General features: G+C 50.0%; 1 protein-coding gene across 4 annotated transcripts in view; it reads right to left on the bottom strand.

Moving 5' to 3' along the window:
- Positions 1 to 23,073, bottom strand: part of CLEC16A (C-type lectin domain containing 16A) — a 200,255-nt gene that overhangs the window by 81,759 nt on the left and 95,423 nt on the right. For all 4 annotated transcript variants that reach the window (XM_045542590.1, XM_045542593.1, XM_045542592.1 and 1 more), the window contains exon 18: positions 19,536 to 19,656. In XM_045542590.1, coding sequence (XP_045398546.1) covers positions 19,536 to 19,656 — 121 coding nt within the window. The remainder of the gene's footprint in view (positions 1 to 19,535; positions 19,657 to 23,073) is intronic.

Genomic DNA, 23,073 nt, shown 5'->3' with positions numbered 1-23,073 from the left:
GTGATCCGGTGGGTCAGAAAAGGACTTGCTGGGAAGGGACCTGTCTGCAGAGGGGGAGGTGTCAGAGAGTTAGTCAGGCAAAGGGGACACAGTGGTGGGTGCCCAGGTGTGTCCCAGGCAGAGGCACTGGCTCGTGCTAAGGTCCAGGGGCAGAAGGGAGCACGTTCAGCACAGTCAGGGAACTCAAAGGGGTTGGTGTGGGTGGATCTCAGAGTGGGGACACAGGCTGGAGCAGGGCTCGGGGTCAGACTGCATGGGCCCTGGGCTTGGGCCTTGACCCTGCCGTGAAGAGAGAAAAGCAGCAAAGAAGGCCGAGGCTGGATGTGGCGACCGACAGAGGCAGTGTCGTGTCTCCCCAGGCCCCCAGCCTCCTAGACAAGGGGAAAAAGCCCCCGCTGGTTTCCACCCCAGGTGGAACACATGCAGACAAGGGGAGACCAGAGTCGTCACTTCTCCCTCCAAGAAACAGACTCCGTGACAGGCCCCCCTTGGCGGGCCTCCCTGCCCTCCCAGCTCACGGAGCTCCACAGACAGGAGGGCATGGGCGGGGCGGGCTTGCCCTAGTTCAGAAGAGAGGGCCGGGGCTGAGGATTAGGGTAGTGTGTTTATTCTGGGGGCTCCGCCCCAGCTTTAGCTCAAACTAGGGTTGGGGGAGGCTGGGAGATGTTACTATTATAAACATGCTAAGGAAAGATAAGGCTCTAGAGTGGAAAACAGTTGGGTGATGCCAGGATGGAATGAGAGGGGTGGGGTTTGGGGGAGGAGATGGGGGGTTCTGGAGCTAATGGGCCTGGGGTCAGGGGCCACCTGGACCCCTCCTGGCTGGGGTGCCTCGACATATAAATCCTCAGCCAGTGCCTCACACAATCAGCTGCCAATGAGGGAGGCTCTTTTTACCCCACCCACCTGGCCAGCTTTGGGTCTGCAGGACTTCTCAGAGCCTTTGTCTGGGCTCTACAGAATTCACTGCAGCTGCAGGGTCTGGGGCCAAGGGTAAACCCAACGATCTGCTGGAAGAAGAAGTGCACGCTTAGTCCCCGGTGGGGAGCTCCCACTCGCTCCCTAACGGGGTGGGGAAGCCGTCGATGCACAGCTGGCTCTCCACCTCCCACGATTTCCAGCGCTAAATATAACCCCACACCCACACACAACCAAGCAACAAAACCAGGATACAGATCTGCCAAATATGGAAGTTTCAAAACTTCATAACCACGGCAGGAGGGACCTGCTACTCTGGACCCAGCTGTGGCCCTTAGGCCTCAGGAAGAAAGCGTCCCTTTCCAGGAGCCAAGAGAAACCCAAGAGAGTCAGAGAAGGCGCAGGGCACACACAGTGCTGGCCCCAGGCTGGCCCCACCCGGCACACAGCAAGGCCTCTGTCCGACTGCTGAACAAAGGCGCAGCCCAGCCGCTCTGGCCGCCTTCACACATGATCTTGTTCCCAATTCACCAGTAAACCCACTGGGACTTAAGTCTCATCAGGTCTCACTTGTAATCCCTAAATTTTAAACCAAATGCATTCCTGTCTTTGGTGTCACCCAGTATCACTTAGGGAGTGGGGTTGGCTCTTGTTTTCAAAAGAAACACTTTCTTCACAGCAGGAAGAGAAGTGAAAGACTGGACATGGGTCTTCTGGGGAGGGGCAGCCTTGACAGGGAAGTGACACCCACCCGGCAGCCTCAGTCCCTGGCCCTGCAGGGGAGCGGAACTGTCCAGGACTGACACCAAGTTACTGTGATTTCCCACGTGCGTGCACAAACACAGGCACACAGTTTCTAAGGGTATTGTGGTTTTTGTTTTTTATAAGAGACAGGGCCTCACTCTGTCACCCAGGCTGGAGTGCAGCAGCATAATCATCGCTCACTGTAACCTTGAAATCCTAGGCTCAATTGATCCTCTTGCCTCGGCCTCCAGAGTAGCTGGGACCACAAGTGTACACCGCCATGCCCGGCTACTTTTTATAAAAAAAATTTTTTATAGAGACGAGGTCTCGCTATGTTGCTGATGCTGGGTGCAAGTGATCCTCCTGCCTCAGCCTCTCAAAGTGCTGGGATTACAGGCGTGAGCCACTGTATGCAGCCGTGGGTTTGTTTTTTAACCAGAGGCATCAGAATCAAGGGAGGCATCTGCAGAACTTCGCAGAACTTCAATTCTCATACGTACACTTGGGGCCTGAATCAGAATGCTTTTCCATCATGGTCAACAATGTTCTCATTTCTTGAAAAAAAAAAAAAATAAATAACACACAACACATTTATTTCATTTTAAAATCCAACCACTTTAGTTGGGGACTCACATTCTGCAGCAGACCATTTAATGACTGGAACTCTCTAATCCTTTCCTGGAGAAAGTTCCCTTTCAAAAGCAAACTTGAGCTTTTGGTTAAAATTGCTCCTGGCCAAAGTCGGCTGGAGAAAACCCCCTACTCTCCTGGCTCAGAACTGCTGTCCTTCTGGACTAACGTGGATGCACAACAGGGCCCTGTGGCTTGAGGACCTGGGGTTGTGGGTGCCTCGTGATCGTGGCGCGGGAGGCCCGTGGAGAAAGATGACTGAGCCTTTTCGGGCAGAGAGGAAAGGAGAGTTCAGGGATCCTGATCTGGGCTCCTGGGTGAGCCCAGCCCAGGGGAGCCTCAGCAGCAGGGCATGGGTAGATGGAGACGGGCAACGATGGCAGGCCAAAGTGTAGTGCCCAGGGCTGGGGGAGACAACATGGGGAACATCGGGGGCAGAGACCAGGGGCATCCTAGAGATGCAGAGTTGGTGAGAGATGAATTTTAACTTGGGCCAGGCACGGTGGCTCATGCCTGCAATTCTAGTATTTTGGGAGGCCAAAGTGGCCTTGCAACCAGGAGTTTGAGACCCCATCTCCACTAAAAATAGAAAAATTAGCCAGGCGTGGTGGCCTACATCCGTAGTCCCAGCTATCTGTGAGGCTAAGGCAGGAGGATCACTGGAGCCCAGGAGTTTAAGGTTGCAGTGAGCTATGATCACGCCACTGCACTCTAGCCTTGGCAACAGAGCGAGACCCTTCCCACCTCCACCCCCCCAAAAAAGAGTTTTAACTTGTACCAGCAAAGTGGGCCCCTGGTCTAGACAAAAGGAGCTTGCTGTTTCTGAGACCCAGGGGCCTGCTGGGTGCGCCTCAGCTCTGCACCTGGGCTGGAAGGTCAGAGGGATCTGCCAAGGTCAGGGTGGGACCCGGGGCCCAGGCCAGATAACCAAAGAGCTCCCGCACGGTAGCTGTGGAGGGGTAGCTGTCCGTCACCTCTCCACCTATCACTGGTTCTTGGGGATTCCTTAATTAGAGCCTCCGCCTACCCCTCCAGCCCCATCTGCTGGCGGTTTCCACATCCCACCTATCGTAGATAGTGTAATGGCCCCAAAGATGCCCACGCCCTAATCCCGGAACCTGTGAACATGTCACTTTACAAAAAGGATTTCACAAGTGTGATTAAATCAAAGACCCTGAGATGGGGGGATTATCTTGGCTTATTGGGGTGGACCCAATGTAAGCAGAAAGGGTCCTTAAAAGTAGAAGAATGAGGTAGAAGAGGAGGTCGGAGTGACGCAATGTGAGGACCTGGCTTGCAGCTGGCATTGCTGGCTTTGAAGATATGGGTGGGCCATGAGCCAAAGAACACAGGTGACCTCTAAAATCCAGAAAAGGCAAGAGAACAGATTCTCCCTTAGAGCTTCCAGAAAGGAACAACACCTTGATCTTAGCCCAGTGAGACCCATGTCAGACTTCTGAACTCCAGATAACATAAATATGCATGTTTTAAGTTGCTAAATTTGTAGAAATTTGTCAGAGCAGCCACAGGAAAGTAATACACCATCCGATGTTCTAGACGTGGGCTATTGACCAGGGTTGCCAGAGGCACTTTGTGCATTCACTTCGGACGCCCTCTCTGCCTGCAACATTCTCACCTGGCTTGTCTGCCTGCTCAATACCCGCTCAGAAAAACACCTGGCTGGACAACTCGGTTCTCTGAAGCAATTCTCACCCCTACCACCCCTGACCTCCAGCAAAGGCCAACTAGTCTCTGTGCTTCCCGTGGCATCCTGCAGTTTCCAGCACAGCACCCGCCCCTGTCTCACTCCAGCAGCATGCCGCCACTGCCTGAAGGGGGAGCGCTGTGCCTTATCCTTTTCTGTCCCTGGCGCCTAGCACAGTGCTCAGCAAGCAGTAAATGACGGAAGGACAGCGGTGGGCGAGTGAACGCACGGAGGAGCCCGAGCCTGGAGTCTGGTGCACAAGTTCTGTCGTCTGAATCTTGCCTTTGTGTCCTGGTTCCCCCACCTCCCGGCAGGGCTGGACACTGGGCAGGTTACTTAGTCTCCCTGTGCTGCAGCTTCCTCGTCTGCAAAATGGGGATACGAACAGGACCTATGCTGCCAGCTGGTGAGGATAAATGAGTTGAGCTGTGTGAAATGCTTGCACCAGTGCCTGGCCGGGCAAATGGACCGCTAGATGGTATCTACGGTCGTTTCCGTGCTACACAGCAGAGGATGCCATGATAGGAAGGGAAGCCGCTGAAGCCTGGGGCCCTGGGAGACGTCAGGAAGTGGCGACAAGGGCTGCATACATCTAGCCTGGAACCTTCCGCTAGACACCGCTTGGGACTCAGCCTTTCCACCTCCAGCTTCCTCTGCAAGAGTCTGTGAGTGGGGCTCATCGAGTGCAGGCAGCAAAGGGAAGGGGCCCAGCAGGGAACAACAAAAGCTGTAGATCTTCATCAGTGTTGCTGCTCCGGAGGATGCAAACCATAGCCGGGAGAGAGGCGAGTTTTATGAGAAACAAGTTAAAGGCTAAAGGTTAACTGGAGTCATTTAAATGACATGCATATTTCCTGGCTTCGCACAGCTCTGGAAAACCCCAATTGCGTTTAGAAAAATGCAAAGCATATTATAAAATTTGGAGGCCTGGGTACAGGTAATAGAAAAAGACAAATGCAAAAAGATAATCTGGATGTGCGGAGCTGAAAAACCAGGAAGTTGCATGAGGCTTTTCTGCATGAGAGTTTGGCAGGCAGAGGAAGGAAAGCTCCACCTCACCTTGAACCTTGGATGAAAAATGGTGGCCTGACGGTCCAAGGGGTGGAGGGGAAGATAGGATGAGAACTTTTAGCTCTTCCTTATAAGCAGAGCCAAAGGACTGGGAGAGGCCATCTCGGCCCGTTGACTTCCGCGCCTCCGTGGTCCGGCTGTCGGACTCCAGCCCGGACAGTCTCTACTCTGGAGGCATTTTTACAACGGTGCCTGAAACAGAGCAGGCCACTTCCAGGCCTGGCACTGGCAATTGATTATAAACAAGGCCAAGCACAAGGCGGCTCATTCGTTGCCTGAGCACACATGGGGGCTGCGGGGCCCTGGAGGAGGCCCAACTTGTCACCCAGGCCCTTCCTCTCTCAGACCAGGAGCCCAAGGTTTGGGAGGTTAAGTACTCTGTCTTTAACCGAGGTAGAGGCACATTGTGTGCAAGGTTAACATACATAAACTGAATTACATGCATTCAGGACGGGGGGCAGGAGAGAGGGACAAGTGTAACAGCTGTAATACCGCAGGCCTCTCTGGCTGTCATATCCAGGAAGGAGCCACAGCGCAGATGGGAATCGGCCACCCTCAGGGGCCTGGCTCCTCTTGCCTCTCCCCTGACCCCCTCACGGGGCTCAGGTAAAGAAGCTGCCATTTCGATGTGGCCAACCTCTTCCCCACAGAATGCTCAAGGCCAGGGGCCACTGCAGCCCTAGAGTTAGGATCCCCCTAGCTGTGCTGGACTCCTCCTTGAGGAATCTCACGGCCTACAAGGGGACGGGGGACTTGGGTGGCACCAACTTCAGAACCCGGAGAGAGATGCGACTGCTGTATCATGCCACCACAGCCAGCCTCCCTGGTGACATCTGGCTGATTAGGAGGTGGGCAAGGAGAGCTCCTAGAGAGAACTAGCACTGGTGGACAGCAGCGAAGCAGAGACTAAATATTGAGTTCCAGAACACTCCTCACTCTGTCTAACCCCATGGTTCTCAATACTGGCTATGCAATGGAATTGTCTAGGGAGCATTTAAAAATACAGATGGCGGTGCCTCACCCTGGAGCAGGTGCCCACAGACCCTTCTGGAGTGTGGACTGGGGACAGAAAGTTTTCAAAGCTCCTGAAGTGATTTTAAGGCACAAGTCAGGTTGAGGTTCTGCACCGACACACTGCACTGTGTTCGCCTGACACAGACGGCCCCAGGGAGGGGATCTCACGCCTGCCCCGGCCTGGCCTGGGGGCCAACTGGATGATGCTGGGGCAGTTCCTCTGCTGTGCAGCCATGCAGGGCAGTGTGGCACACCGATTTTCACTTCTACCTTCAGGTGGGTCCAAGTGGAAATGACAATTCAAGTTTTAGATGTCCCAAGCTCAGTATTCCACACGTTTCTTCAAAGCTTAGAAGAGTGAACATTTGACATTCTTTTGAAAAATCAGTCCAGACTGCCTTTGGTGCCACACATTGTGCCTGTCACCAGGAATACGGTGATCCTCACACGGGAATTTTTAAGTCTTAAACCAGGATGTTTGCTCTTTGGTTTTCTTTTTTTTTTTTAAGAGATAGGGTCTCATTCTGTCACCCAGGCTAGAGTGCAATGGCACAATCACAGCTCACTGCAACCTTGAACTCTGGGCTCATCAAGGGATCCTTCCACATCAGCCTCCTGGGACTATAGGGGCCTGCCACCACACCCAGCTAATTAAAATTTTTTTTTTTTTTTTTTTTTTTGTAGAGAGAGGGTCTTGGCATGTTGCTCAGGCTGGTCTCCAGCTGTTGCCCTCATGTGATCCTCCTGCCTCGGCCGCCCAAAGTACTGGGATTACAGGAGTGAGCCACTGCACATGGCCTGGTCTTTATTTTTCAATAAAGAGATTCTAACGGTCATTCCAGCTTATTGCAAGTGCTTCCTGTGCTTTGACTTTGATGTGTATTTAAGATTCTAGGTGACACCACTTCCCAGCACTTCTGCCTAACCTAAATAGAGCCCCTCTCCGTCCTCAGAGAGGGCAGAAGGAAGGTGTTGGTCTATTCTCTTCCATTCCTGTTCCTCCCAGTAGGGCCTGGGATGGGCTGGAGGGTGATGACTGGCTGGAAGCAGAGCGGGGAGGCCAGGTGCTGGGGAATCGGCAGGCTCCCTGGACTGGGAGAGGCATGCGGGGGCGGGACAGCCTTCTCCTGACTTAGACCTTCTGTAAAGGTCACACCGTCTGCAGCTGGTTCAGTCTCCCCAGAGATTTGTTTTGGGTGTTCTGTGGTTGATCAGATATCAGGGCCAGAAGGCAACCCTCCCCTCCTGAGGCCTGAGCAGTCACCGGAGCCTGTGTCATCCCTAGAGGCTGGGTTGGGTGGTGGAGGTGGGCGTGTGGGGGGTGGGAAACCCGCAGCTTGGTGAGGAGCCCTGCGTAGGCACAGCCCCAGACAGCTCACTGAGTGGGCTCAGCGAGGGATGGCTTGAAACTCACCGTTAATCTTCAACCCCACTGCCCCCACGAATTCCTGTTTCCTGTGGCGGCTCTCACTGCCCTCCTCCTCCCCCACAGCAGCCAGATGTTGTAAAGGAGGCTGGCCTGGCAGCCCTGGGGGGCAGAGCAGGGGCGGGGTGGTGGGCACTGTGAAGCTAGGGGCCCAGGGTGGAAATCTCCGGAGCTCTGTGTGACTGGGGTAGCACAATGAGGGACAAGCTGGAGGACGCAGGGCCCTGCAGGTGGCGGGCAGGACTTTGGATTTGACCCTGAGATGGGAAGTCTGGGCTGCTGAAGGGTCTGGTGTCTGAAAGGATGCTGCCAGCTGCTGGCGCAGTGGAGGCAGCTGGCCCCAGTCAAAGGGCTGTTTCCAGAGTCCTCACCAGGGTGGAGGAGCTGAAGGTGGTGAGAAGGGGCCGGGTTCTCCATCTATCTCATGCTTGAACTGGCAGGATTTGCTGAGAGCCTGGTTATAGGGATTCTAGGAAATGAGTAGACAAGGACATTCCAAGGTTCGGGGCTTGAGTGACCAGAAAGACAGAATTACTATTTCTTGACGGGGGAGGAATGGGGTTTGGAAACCCAAAGCCAGCTTTTCAGCTCCTTCCTTGCCAGCCTTCACTGCCTGGGATTCACAGAGACCAGGCACCAGGCACCTGCTCAGCAGGGACAGCCTCGTGAAGCGCAGTCGGGGAGGTCTGGGGTCAGGGAGGTCAAGCCACGTGCCCAGCTCGCACTGCCCAGGGACTGGCCCCGACTCGACTGCTGGCAGGACGCCCAGCCCCGCCCCTGGCAACCCTGGGATGCAGCTGCATCCAGAACCCGTCCCCATGCCCATTCCCCGGGCTGTGATGGACCTCAGAGGATGATGGTCTTGGGGCAAATCTAAGCCACCAGGGCCCCTCCTATCTAAGGAATCAAAACCGTGGCCCCACTTTCAAATGTGTGAGAAAGACTGGGATTTGGAAAAAATACTTAAATTGCAGTGTGTCTTCAGCAGAAACAACAGCTTTAAAGGGAAAGAAAGGAAAAGCTCAAAACAGTCTCTACTACTCAAATGCCTCATTTCCCCAATGTATAGAACGGAACCTAGAAATCCTGCTTTGTAGAGGAAAAAATAATAATTTTTGTTCTTGTCCTAGAGCCACTTCAATACATCACCAACAAAAGAGGGCACAGTCATTAGGTGACCTTGTGATCTCAGCAGAACATGTCTCTCTAATGTAGCTCAATTATGATTGCAAGTTTATAAAACAGGGAAAGATTACAGGAATATACATTAAACCACATCAATGAATGCTACTAAGAAAAAAAAAGTAGGTCCAGCAGACAGGTACCAATCAAATAATCAATACGCAGGAAACAGCTACATCACCCTGCTTTAAAAGAACCAAATAATGCTGCAATTGGATTTACTTAAAAATTTTCCACTTGAACAAAACTGACAGCTGTATTATAATCACATTTCCAGTCAGTTTATAAGATATAAATTTCATTTCTCCATATTTCTACTTCATTTCTGAAAAGTGGCCAGCAACATTATTCATCAAACACACAGAGAAGTCTAATTCATAGAGAGAGGGGAAATGTTGTTAATTCCATGTTTTCCATTTCCTTAGAGAATTGGTGTTTTAATTCAAACATGATTTTTTTCTCATTGGTCTAGTTCAGGGTCCCAGTTTCAAAACAGAGTAAGAAAAAAAAAAAAAGGGAAAAAGGAGAGGCATTTTAGCTGTCAGAGAGGTAAAATGATTTGGGGTAGCTCAAATGTTGAAACCAAGACAATCTACACTTTTTAGAAAATGCCAAGGTAGATTTAAGATTCAGGGTATAAGAAGTAAAACAAGGTCTGAAGTAGGAACCTGACTATTCAAATATATGCTAATGATGAACAAATACCACTCTTCTAACTCACAATCCAACTTCCTCAAATTACTCAAGAGGACATTTAGAAATGCCATTTACATGTTAATGAAAGTCCTTCAGGATTTATGAATAATTAAAGTGACTGCTAAAGCTTTAATCAGTGAAATCCAAGAAGCCTTTTCTGAGTGCCTACTATGTGCCAGGCACTAGGGATATGCAAAGTGATAAGAGCGCATCTGAGATGTGCACCAGGAGAGTGGGCAGGAGGAAGGGAGCTGGGAGGGCCATCCAGGCAGAGGCGACAAGGCAGGCAGGCTGTGTCCCGGAGCCTGCAAGCAGTGCTGGGCCAGGTGGGTGCAGATGCCACATGATGCACAGCAGACGAGGGGTGCTCGAGGCTGGCCTGGGGCCACTGCGTGGAGGGGCTCTGAAATTTACAAGCAGGGATGTGATGGTGCTTAGGTGCACCTTTAAATTACTGGGCATTGGGAGGATGGACCAGTGTGGGGCAAGGCCATGGGCTGGGGTACCATGTAGGAGACACTGGGTGGGGAAGAGGCATGGAGAAGCTGGACTGGGGAGGGGTCAGAGCTGCAGAGACCAGATGGCTGGTGACCCCCCGATCGTGGGGTTGGAGAGGGGTCAGGAATAGTTCCAAGTCTGGAGGTCAGGTGAAGGGTGGGTGAGTATGGCCACCAGGGTGCTCCACCGAGTGTCTGCGTATGGAGAGATGCCAAGTGGACTGTGCTCCTTTTAAAGACAAAACGCAGATTGGAGACAGCAAGGCAAACAGCCACAAAACCACACTCCTCTCGCGATCGTCAAATGCCATGTGCATTCCTGCCCCTCTGGCTTCACCATAACATCATCAGTCCACTTCAGAGTCAGCACTAAACAACCCACTTCTCCAGGGCCCCATGCCTGGATGCTCGAACTAAACTGCCCCCAAGGAGCCATCTGGGTTTGATTCAACCCCCAACTCTGTGGTTTCAGTTCTTCTCCAATCAACTGGCACCCACTTTCCTGAAAGTCATCTTTCCAAGAATCTTTTCATCTAAGTAACAAGCCTGTGTGACCTCCTCCACTTTTCAATACGTCCCCTGGACAGAAACAGTCACGAGGCTTTGCTTTTTCAGAACTCCCACAGAGAACCTTCTAGCAAGAAAACAAATATTTCAGTACCCAACGCGCAGTCAAGATGATGAATGCTAATGGCTGGTTTTATTATGAAAAGCCTGTGTACACCAAATATGATGCTGAGCATTTCTGATGGATTCTATCTTTTAATCTACAGAGTAATTTCGAAGTAGGCACTATTACCCCCATATTACAGATGAGGAAGAAAGGCTCAGATAGGTTAACTAATTTGCCCAAGGTCACACAGCTAGAATTCAAACCGAGGCTTTTCTGAATCTGGGCCTCGATTTCCTACATATTACACTCCTCACTTATTAAATGTTGGATTTTCAAGGACTTGATCTCTCTCTTGACCCATCCTTAAGTTTTTATTTTGAAAAATTTCAAACATCCAGAAAAGTTTAAAGAATAATAAACACACATAAGCCCTCCACCTCAGATCATCACTTGTTAATGTTTAGCCACATTTGTTTCCTCTCTCATTATACCCACATACTCACACGTTTTTATTTCTGAGTCAGCCCAACGTTGTGGGTGTCAGACACTTTACCCCTAAACACTTCATCCCTTACTTCTTAAGAACAAGGACACACTCCCACAGAACCACAATGCCATTATCACATTCAAAACATGCAGTATTGACCTCAATTATATTATCCAATCACAATCCACATGCAAATTTACCCAATTTGCAGAAAAATGTCCTTTAAAGTTACTTTTTCCCCTCAATCCAAGGCTCAATCTAGATTGATAGCTGTCATGTTTTTTCATTTCTGTAATCTAAGAATAATACCCCTGCTCCCCTCCCTGTTTTTTTGTCTTCTAAAAATATTCACATTCTTGAAAAGCTCAGGTCAGCTGTCCTCTAGAATGTTCCACATTCTGAATTTATTCTTCATTGTCTTTACTATTTATGCTATTTTCTAATTTTCACCAGGATGAAGCACATGACAACGACTGGGCCATCAGCAAAAAAGCCACATAGAAAACTTTCCAGAACTGACAGGACCACAAAACGATCACTGGCCTTGCCAGAGAAACCAATCAATGAGCTCACATTTTCATGGACTTACAATCAAACCACATAACTTGCTAGGGGAGCTCCATAATACTTTTGCTGGAAACGGAATCTCTAGGCAATCAGATGAATACAGCCAGGGACTTCCACTTTGCCTAAAAGCTGCAAGGGGGCTGGGGCAGAGCATGCAGAGTGCCAGGAATGGGGGGACGGGGAGGAATACTGCAGGCTCTTTTATGACGTTCTCATTCATATTCATCAGATAACAAAGGATGATAAAGGCGGAGACTTGGTCAGGATTTCAAACTAGGTCAAGAATTTTGCAAAGGCCCTGGGGTGGCAACATCCTAAGTATGTCTGAAAAGAGCAAGGAAGCAGAGAGAAGGAGGAGGTGCCAGATGACGTTCAGCCTCAGGGGTCACCTTAAAGGTCTCTGCTTTCCATTCAGGGTGGCATGGGAGCCCACTCTGAACAAGAGGATAGGACCTGACTCATACTGTAAGGATGATACTGCACGCTGTTGGGAATCAACTGGGGACAAGGCAGAAGCAAGTGACTGGCTAAGAGGCTACTGCAATAATCCAGGTGAAAGATGATGGCAGCTCAAGCAAGGTGCCAGGGTGGAGCTGGGAGAGATGGTCAGATACTTGATGTACAGTCGCCCCTTGGTATCTGAGGCGGACTGGTGCCAGGAGCCCCTGCTGATACCCAAGTCCTCAGATGCTCAAGTCCCTTGTGTAATATGATGTATGCAGTATCTGCATATGACCTATGCACATCCTCCTGTATATTTTAAACCATCTCTAGGTTACTTATAATACCCATACAGTGTAAATGCTATGTATATAATTGTTATACTGAATTGTTTATTTTTTTATTGTTTTTTTCTCCAAATATTTTCAATCCATAGCTGGTTGAATTGAGGAACTCAAAACCCACAGAGGTTTGAGGGCCGGTTGTACCTGGGGGGAAGCACTGAACAGGTGTGCTGGCCAACTGGAAGTCGAATTTCAGAGAAAGAGAGGAGTCAAGGCCAAGCCCAAGGTTTTTGCCCCTGGGATGGAACTGCCACCAGCTGAGACGGGCGGACAGCAGGGAGGCAGGTTTTGTGGGGAATATCAAGTCCTGTTGTGCTCATGGTAAGCATGAGACGCTGAGCAGGAAGCTGGACACACAGGTCTGGAGTTATGCAGAGGCTCACGGGTGGTGAGAAGGGCTCACCCCCACGACAAGGGGCAGCTGACTGCTGCCTGGGTGATGCAGGTCCTACGTGGCCAGATCATTTCATGTTCAAAGTGACAGGTGGCTAGATTTTTATAATAAAATATGTGACTTTAAAATGTTAGCAACTAACATAAAATTTGCTTGCAAATGTTCTACTGGCTACCAAACTCAAACTACACCCGTGGGCCTATCTGCCTGAAGACCAGCAGTTGCAGGTCCACCTTGCTGTCCTGCCTTACAATAATCCTACCAAGGTGAGCACTGCTGCCCTCATTTTGTGGATGAGGGAACTGAAGCTCAGAGAGGTGGATCAATTTGTCTAAGGTCACACAGTCAGGAAGAAGCAGAGCTGGGATTCAGGCTTCATTTTTCTGGGACCCAAGGCTTCCCCCTACCCTCAGCTACCCCTCTTAAACAGGCAGGTCCCGGGCTGGAAACAGCCAGAAGGAGAGCAAAGGGAAGGTCCACAGCAGCCTGTCCTGCTGGGAGGTGAACACATCCAAAATAGAATTATTGTTGCTAATAATTAGCTTCAAAGGCACGATGGTTTGGGCCCCAGAGAACAAGCTGTGCAATAAAGAGCCCCTGCACCCAAGCCACGCGGCAGAGTGGGGCAGCACTCAAGCCAGAGTGTGTGAGCCACGTGTGGACACCCCTGTGGACAACACCTCCGCAGGACGGGCCTCTCGGGCTCCCTGACCCAGGTAATGCTGCCCCAGCCCAGAAATCTGCTCTTCACACTGAGGCCAGAGGGGGCCTTTTGAGATCCAAATATGATCACATCAGGCAGTTAAAAACTCTTCTCACTGTTCTTAGGATACAACCCTGAATCCTGGATGCACCCACTGGGCCTGCAAAGCCTCCTCCCAGCCTCATCTCTCCAGTGCCTTCACCCACCGCCCGCCAGGGCCTCTGGCCACACTGCCACCGCTCCACATCCACACCCAGCCCTCAGGTGGGTCGCTGCTCCCTCAGTGGCCTCCCTGACCTCTGGCTGGGTCAACCCCCTTCCCTGCTCTCAGAGCAGTAGCACAGCGGCCACCTGACTGTGACCTGAGGGTTGCTGTTGATCGGTGGGTGTTGGCCTCCCCCATAAGGCTGTGAGCTCAGAAAGACCGTGGGCTTTGCTTGGTCATTGGTCTGCACTTGGATTTTAAAAATAAACACTCCCCATTAAAACACAGTATGTGGGTATACAGTCGCCACTGCTGTTTCTTAGAAAAACTGGCCCTTGTTCTGAAATGATGCCTTCCCTACTTACCTGGTATTAATGCCCTTTTCTTTTAGGGAATGATAATTCATAAATGCTTCATAAAAAAGATAGGACTACTTGGTAAAAAAAAAAAAAAAAAAAAAAAAAGGTGGAAATCTGTCCCCAGAAGCTTTGTTTCATTTTTATTGTGATACTTTACTGGGGGGGGGTGAAACCCTGAAGTCTGGGACCTACTGCTCTATGCTCTGATGGATACTTCCCTGGCGCCCCAGACCCTGGGAAGCATATCCACGCCTGGCTGAGCGATCAGACCAGAGTAAAGAGGTCTGCTTATCTGCAGACATCTCTCTGGAGGTTTTGGGCCCTCTCTCACCCACCGCATGATGCAGGATTCCAACGAACTGCTGCAAGGATCTTTTGAGGAACAGCCATCTAGGTTAACCCAGGCAAAAATGGAAATGTCCAATAATTGTGGAATGGTGATGTTAGGATGTTAGAAGTCTTAGTCGATGGAATATCATGCAGGCCACTGAACACAGCAGTTCTGAAATCTGTGGGCAAATGTGAAGACGCTTCCAACCTGCCCCCTCGACCTGCCCAGCTCCCTTATAGCACCTGTCACCTGGCCATCCAACTGACCTCAGCATCTTCTGCTTGGAGCCAGCTCCTCCTCCAGGACTGGCCCTCCTGGTTATGGAATCACCATCCTCCCAGCCCCTGCCACCCAGACTGTCCCCCAAGTTCCAAACCCCAGAGTCAACCTGGATCTCCAGCATCGCCATGGCAAGTCAGTCACAAAATGCTGTCCCCAGACTGTCCCATCCCCCTTTGCCCACTGGCACCGACCCCTGGACCTTGCCACAACCTCCTAAATGACCTCTCTGCAATTGTGCCAGGCACTGTTCTAGGTACTTCACATATATTAGCTCATCTACTCCTCCCAACAACTCCCATTTTACAGATCTCGAACTGAAGCACCAGGAGGCTAAGTTACCTGTCTAAGGTGATACAGCTGGCAAGTGGCAAGGGGCAGAGCTGGGATTTCAATCCAGGCACAGTCTGGCTCCCGAGCCCACGCTCATACCCACGGTGCTACATGGCCTTTCTAGCCTCTCAGTGCAGCTCGAAAGCTGCTGCTGGGACTGTCTGACCTGGCAGTGCCCACTCTAGAAGTGTACGCTTAGGACAGATGTCCCCACGGGAAACCCTGGAACTGAGACCTGGCTCTTCCGAGCCACTGACCCCCTTGCTCCTTAGGTGCTGGGCACACTAGCCTGCATTAGGGTCCTGGGACATGGCAAGCTCTCTCCCACCTCAGCCTCACTCTGCCATCCTCAAAGGGCAGCCTCATTTCTGCATTTTCTTTCTGACACAGGACACTGTTCGTCACCTCCACAGAGCCATCTCAATCAATCTGTGATCATGCATTTACGTAACTTAGCTGTTAGTGGCCCACTCCTCTATCCTCCCCCTCCCCCCAAACTGGAAGTCCCCCAAAACAGAGACCAAGTCTGACTTGTGCTCACTATCACATCCCAGCTCCTAGCACTGTGCCTGGCATACAGCAGGGGCTCAACAAAGAGTTACATGAATGAATAGATTTTCATCAAATAGATTTTTGTTGAATGGGTTTCATGAATGGATTTAAAAATCAGAAGGTAAGATTAGATGCCCACAGCACGTGCTATGGCTACAATCTGTGAACGCCGAGTGCCCACGTACAGAAGGCTGGAAGGAAAGTGGAAACTGAACGTGCCCGGCTGTCTGGTATCTCTTTTTAAGGTGTATGGAGATAACAGATACATTTCTTCCCTGCTGTGATTGCCCATGGTATTTGGAAACAGTCAAGAACCCTTTCCCAATGCTCTGAGGCCAATCCCAGGCAGGAATCTGTGGTTTCTTCTTGTTCAGCACACACACTGGAGTGAATGAGTCCCACAGCCGAGATGGGGTATAGCCCCCTTCCTCTGGCCAAAGCAGCCAGAGCTGGCTTTCTTACTTTAAAAAAGTGACGAACTGCTTTGAATATTTCAGGATATACTACTCCTCAGAAGGTTGTTCAAGCAAGCCCACGGAGCCCGGCAGCATGAGTTAGAGCTCACGTGTTCAACGGCTACCAGCAGGGCTGACAGGCGGGTCTCATTCGCTGAGCACCTGCTACACACCAAGCATGCGCTGTGTGCTGTGCATACGTGATCTCATTCGACCTTCTCAACAGCCCTCCTTGGAAAGTCTTTTAGGCCCATTTTAAAGGTAAAGCCACTGAGCCTCACAGCCATTACGACTCTGGGGAAGGTCACACAGCTGATTACTTCCAACTTCACCAGGAGCTGCAAAATCAATGTCAGTCAACGAGGCCAGGCTGGCAGCCCATGAGGGCACACAGGGCTCATCTACAGGGGCTGCCTCAGCCCCCCAACTCCAGCCCAAAGCAGCAGCCAGAGCTGGGGAGGCACTCGGTTTGCAAACGGTGGCAACCAATGCAATTAAGAAGAGTAATGCAAAATCCTTATCTGTCAAAGAGAAGTATTTATAGATGCAATAATACGATGTCTTCCTTTTGCTTTAATACGCTGTGTGGGTGAGTGGAGTACTTTTAAAAGTGAGATGGTGGGACAGATGAAATAAAACTTAGCAAAATGGTATTATAATAACTGTTGAAGCTGAGGGCTGGGTGTATGGAGATTCATGATTAGTCTCTCTAAAAATCTAATCTGTTTTATCTAGTCCTCCCTCCCTCCCTTTCTTCTTTCTTCCCTCCCTCCCCTCCTCCCCGCCCCCTCCCCAGCAGACACAGCCTACATGGCTGCCAGGTCGTGCTTTCTACCCCTGCTACTCTCCTCTCCAGCACAAAACAAAACACGCTTTGCTTTAAGCATGGTCAGTTCGCCTCTTTCCCAAGTGACAACCACATTTTCATGCTCCTTGTCAGAAGTCCCTTTTGTGCCCGAGCTTGCCTGTCATACCCTGCCCTGCCCAGAGATCTACTACCGGGTAGCAAACACTTGAGATATCTTCTGGGGAATACTCTTTATAGCTGTGGTTTCTTATCAAAGTGTGATGAGGTCAGTAAACACATTTTATGTCATCTCTTGCACACGGCATTCCTTTAAGCCTATCAGACATATCAAGTTAGATAACGGGAACCAATCCTAACCACTTCTCCCTGAGTCAGCTTCCTCAAGCTCAGCAGAGAGACAAAAACACGCCCAGCTTCAATCATTCAGTAGGTATATATTTTGGATACACAGAAGGCATTTTGTCCAATGCATGGTATGGTAATTTTTTCCCCTCAATGACAGGTGAGAGGGTCCAGCATTTACAATTAAAAAAAAAAAAAAAGCCAACCAACAACATATGCATATCTTATTCTAGTACCATATGCTTTTAAAATCCCTAATTCCTAATATTTTCTGAATGTCACCCTCTTTAGCAAAAGACATAATTTGCAATCAGACTGGGTAAAGACAGCCAGCCATTACTTTCTTAATGGCCAACTACCCAAAAGGGCTCAGTTAAGTGATCTCAACTAGCAATCTAATCAATTAAAATTGATAAGTGAAATACTTTTAACCTTTATTTCAGTGGGCCATTCCTAGGGGGAGGGGAATGTGAATTCCCAGCATCGAATTTAATTCCATTTCACGGATGCAAACATTCTTGCTGTCCTGATGGAGTGGTCCCCTTTAAAGCCAGCCGTTTCCCTTTCTCTCCTTGAATCAAATCACAGGACTGGTTTATGATTCTCTTCAGCCAGCGCGATCAATTTAAACCCTTAGAGAAATCCCTGCAGCCATTTCTCAAGGATTAAAGGGCTAAAAGAGATAGGCATGGAGCAGAGACGGGACATAGCTCTTTGTGCTTCCAAGAAAGGGAAAGATGAAATAGCATAAACACGAAGGCGGCCACAGAAAGAAAGTAGACAACCAGGTAACACCCACAATACTCATGAACTGAGAACCATCTACATGTCGGGCAGTGTGCTGTGCGCTTTTTACATGTCACCTTTCAATTAGCAGATGATACTGCCTGCAGCTTGCTGAGTACAGTTATATGCTAGGCATTGTGCTTGGTCACATGGTAACTCACACCGTATGTCATTCAATCCTCAAAACAACCCTGTAGCACAAGAAAGACCATCCCATTTTACAGGCAAGGAAATGGGGGCTATGCAAGTTTCAGTCACTGCTCAAGGGGAGACCAAGCAGGGCAGGGATGTCTGGCCCAAGACCAACACTCAGTGGTCTAGATCACAACTGAATAGTTTGTTGAAACTCACTGAATTATACCCTAAAGCTTGGTGGACTTTATTACATGTAAATTATTCCTCAATAGAGCAGATTTAGAACAAGAACGACACTGCAGAGAGTGACCCCGTGTTGTTTCTGCCTGCCCAGTCTCCACCTCTTCTTTGTGGTTTTGCTTTGAGGGCCGTCTCCTTCCTTTCTCTCAGGTGACTGGGGTTCAAAAGGCACTGGTCCTACTTCCCAGCTTCAGGGCTGGCCACGTGACCTTGGCTTAGCCAATCAGTGAAACACTTTCCTCTGACTGCTGGCTGGTTCAGGGATGGTCACATGGCCCAGCTAGGCCAATGAGAGCTCTACCCCAGATTTTTATATTAGTTGAAGGAAGAGCAGCTCTCTTTCTGTCAGGGCTGCTTAGCTGGGTCAGTAAACCCTGGGGCTCCTGATGGCCACCCTGCCTCACCGGAGGCCCTGGTGAGGGCCTTCCCTGGGTTGAAGCTGACACGGAGGAAAGCAGAGCTGAGAGATGAGAGGGCAGCTTCTTGATGGCACTGAGTGCCCAGACCCAGCCATGCCTGAAGGCAGAACTACTCCCTGACTTTCCAGCAACACCAGCCAATTCCCTTTGCTTTCCTTAAACGCTTAAGTTGGCTTTTCTGTCTCTTATAACAAAAGTCTCCTAATATACCACAATGCCTTTAAGAAAGGCACATGCCCCATAGTAAAGGGAGGAAAGAGGAAGTTACACAAATACAAGAAGGGTTCTGGGAGCGTGATCAGGCTTTATACCCACTGTCTCCTTTAAATCGCAGTCTCATGCTGCAGATGAGAACGCTGAGGCATTGCGTGGTCGTGGTTAAACAGCTAACCCAAGGATATACTCTGAGCACTCAGGTCTCTGGCCTTCAGCGCCCTCAACCTTACCTAAACACTGGTGATTTGTTTTTTTGCAAGTTTCTTTCTTTAGCAGCAGAATCCTCTCATTGGAATCACACAGAAAACCCTGAATATACAAAAAACAATCAAGCAGGTGCTGCTGTGATCATGTGGAGGGCAGGGACTCTACAGCTGTGCCCACCCTTGCTGAGCCCCCAGTCACCCTCTGCAGACCTTTCAGCAAACCACCTGATCTCCAGAAAGCAGAACCCTCACACTGACTTGCAGTGTCTAGAATCTGGGGCGCTTTTCATGGGACATGCACATTGCTAGCTCACAGTCACAGATCAATGGCGACACAAAACACACATCGAGCACCCACCCTCCCAGTGGTGTGTGAGTCAGCAGAGCACTGTCCCGTGTCCCCGGCCCCCTGCCGTGACTCAGGGCGGCCAACTCACTCAGATCCAAGACGTCATCGGTTTTGATCAGGTCCTCCTCCCGAGTGAGCGGCAGCTGGGTCTCGGGCTCCCCTCGCAGCTGCAGCGACAGGGACCGCAACATGAAGAACACCCGGATGGCCTAGACCAACAGTCGGAGGGCAGAGAAGAGTGAAATTGCAGAGTCGTTCCAGTGAGATGCCCCATATCAAAAAATTACACACTGACTCTCGATTTCAAATAAAGACACAAACACAATGAAGCTCCCTCTTCTACAATTGTATGCTGGTTCTGATGCTTTCAGAGTGAGACAACAAAAATCAAAGGGGAAAAGCCTATTTTCAGTTATCCACAGGTTCACGTTCGGGTCACTTTATCTGATCTGAACACCTGTCACCTGCCAGGATCTTGTCCCCAAATGTCAGGGGACCTTCATAACGCCCTTGCCCAGCAATCAGTTCCATTTCACAGACCAGGCAACAGAGACCCAAACAGGTGAAGTGACCTGCCCAAGGCCATGTTTCCAGGGAGGGCAAGAACCCAGGTCTGTTCCAACTAAACCAGCATGCACTTCGGAAATCCAAATCGCTAGTTAAAGTGTTTCAAGGCCCTTGAGTGTGGGGGTGGGGGAGGATAGACAGAAGAGGGTGCGATGCCTGTGGGCTTCAGAGCCAGAGAGACCCGATAAAAATCCTACCTCTAGGTGAATTTCTTCACCCCTCAGCCCTGTGGCCGTGTGACAGGGAGTGTGCTGCTGACGGGGCAGAGGCCTGGCAGTTCCCTGAACGCCCCTTAGGCTTTCTCAGCCAGCAGACTGGGGACAGAGGTGGCTCTGTCAGCACAGGGGTTCCCGGCCCACGGAACAGGTGTCTGGTCAGAATCATGTGACCATCAGGCATTTCCAGAGAACAGAAAAAAAGCAGACTCCCCAGAAGCTAGAGAAGTGTGTGCAGAAAGCTGCCTTCAGCCCCGGAACAGGCTTGCCGACCACCCAGAGCAGGAAGCAGAGGGGCTGTTCCGTGAGAGGGCACCTCCAGGCCTCCCTCCCTGCTGCGCAGCCCACGGCCTCACTGAGCGGGGAGTGCCCGGGGGAAACGGGTCAGCCAGACACGGTCTGCACTGGAGTCGCAGCTCTACTGGGCTGGGGGAGCCCTTAACTGCCATGAGCTTCATTTTCCTCATCTGTGAAGTGGGCACGATGATGCCCAACTCTCAGGACAGCTAGGAGGTTCTGCGACAACGCTGGAGGGAAGCAGCCATCCAGGTACTCGACAAGTACCACTCCGAGCACAAACCACTGTCACCACTGGTGAGCCAAGCACAGGTGAATTCCAGTGCACTTTTGGCGCTTCTTGTTTACCGCTCTGAGGGCTCCAGACCAGGCCTACATGAGGGGAGGGGCCCTTTACATAGTAGGTGCCCCCCCAAACAGGAAAGGGGACAAATTGCTGCCTATAAAGAGCTGCTCCTCCCAAGCACGCCTGAGCCCTGACCCTGCCTTGGTCATCTCCTACTGTAGAACTGGAGGAGCAATCCTACCTCCTGGGCCTATTCCAGGGTAATGGAGTCCTCTTTGTAAACTATAAAACACTAGAGAAAGACAAGCTTTTTATGTTATAATCATGGTGATAATAGGATGATGGTGGCAGTGGTAGCAGCATTAGTATCTGATCTGATTTTTTTTTTTTTTAAGAGATACTCTGTCACCCAGGCTGGAGTGCAATGGCATTATAAAAGCTCACTGCAGCCTCCAATTCCTAGGCTCAACTGATCCTCCCGCCTCAGCCTCCCAAGTAGCTGGGACTACAGGTGTGTACCACCACACCTGGCTAATTTTTTAATTTTTTGTAGAGATGGGGTCTCGATATGTTGCCCAGGTTGGTCTTGAACTCCTGGCCTTAAGTGATCCTCTCAAAGTGCTGGAATTACAGGTGTGAGCAACCCATACCTGGCTCTGATTGTTCTTAACAGTTTTTAAAAGTACAGTCTTCATAAAGACATCTGTAACAACAAGAAAAACAGGTGTAGTTCCATTTAAAAAAGCCAAAGGAGCTTCTATTTATTAAGCACCTATTGTGTGCCAGGAACTGTGGGTACCTCATCGCAACTTTAAGCTTTTATGGCGGAAGAAACGGAGCTGAGAGGGACAGAACAATCTCAGTCCACACAGCCGGTAAGTGGCTGAGCTGGAGTGTGAACTGATACTTGTGTCATTTAACCAAGTGCACCAGGAAATTTAAACACCTGTGCCAGCCCAAGTGCAGGAAGCCCAAAATGTGGGTGGGCACTTGAACTATTTGGCAGTTTGAGCTCTCAAATAAGGAGTCATGACCTCACGGATGACAGAAAGAAAAGAAAAAGGCCCATCCCGGCAGGTCCAAGTCGAAGGGATGCTTCATTTCTGTGTCTAAACCCCCGTTCCTCTCAGGGCTCTGAAGGCAAAGACCTCAAGCAGGACCACAGCTGGTGGGTGAGAAAACAGAAATGTGTATGGCTTTCTATGGCCTATCACTCTGAAAAGCTGAAACCTTCCAATAAATGAAAAAAGGAGTTCAGAACTGGGCTCATAATGTAGGCCTTTTTGGTAAAACATCTGCTTATGCTCTGCAAACAATAAATGGATACAAAAAAAAATACAAAGTATAAATATAAAACATATACAGCCAGCACTCTGCAACCACGTGTTCCACAAGCATGGATTCAATCAACTACAGATTGAAAATACTTACAAAAAAAAAAAAAAAAAAGGATGTGGCTATGTCTGTACTAGACATGTACAGACTGTTTTTCTGGTCATTATTCCCTAAACAATACAGTATGACAACCATTCACGAAGCACTTGCAGTATATTAGGCATTAAAAGTAACCTAGGGAGGACTTAAGGTATAAGGGAGGATGTGTATAGGTTGTATGTAAATACTATGCCACGTTACATAAGGGACTCAAATATCTGTGGATTTTGGTATCCTTGGGGGTTCTAGAACCAATCCCGCACAGATGTGGGGGGATGACTGTATAATCAAATCCTGCAAGAGTTCTCCTGGCTCCTGCTCCAACTCCTATGAGAAGGAAGAGCGCACGAGAGGCGCGTGCCTGTGACCGTGGGGAGAGCTGATTCTCCATGGAGCAAGGTGCTCCACTTGGGCGAAAGCTGGGCTCCCACAGGGGGCTGTGATGGTCTTGCAGGCACGTTGACCAGCCCCACAACTCCATGAATCCACAAAAGAAAGCTAAAGTACAAGGATAAGAGTCATAAAATTCATCCCACCACCTGCCAAAACATTGACCACTCCCTCTGATCACCCATGGCCTGCAGGGTACAGTGTCATCTCATTCAGGTCTCTTACTGACTCTGCCAGGTTCCCACTTTACATATGGGGAAATCAAAACCCTGGGAGACAGGCAGCCTCCCCAAGGTCATTCAATGAGTAACTGGATTCCAAACTGCTCTTCTAATCACATGCCTTGGCCTTTAAAAGATTTAAGGCTTGGGACCCAGGGTTTTATAAAGTGCTTTTCTTTTCTTTGCTAAATAAAGATGCAAATGTAAAAGTATTAC

The sequence above is a fragment of the Lemur catta genome, chromosome 2, assembly GCF_020740605.2.
Source record: "Lemur catta isolate mLemCat1 chromosome 2, mLemCat1.pri, whole genome shotgun sequence".
Lineage (NCBI taxonomy): Eukaryota > Metazoa > Chordata > Mammalia > Primates > Lemuridae > Lemur > Lemur catta.
The sequence above is the reverse complement of the archived record's forward strand: the minus strand, read 5'-3'. Positions and strand labels throughout refer to the sequence as shown.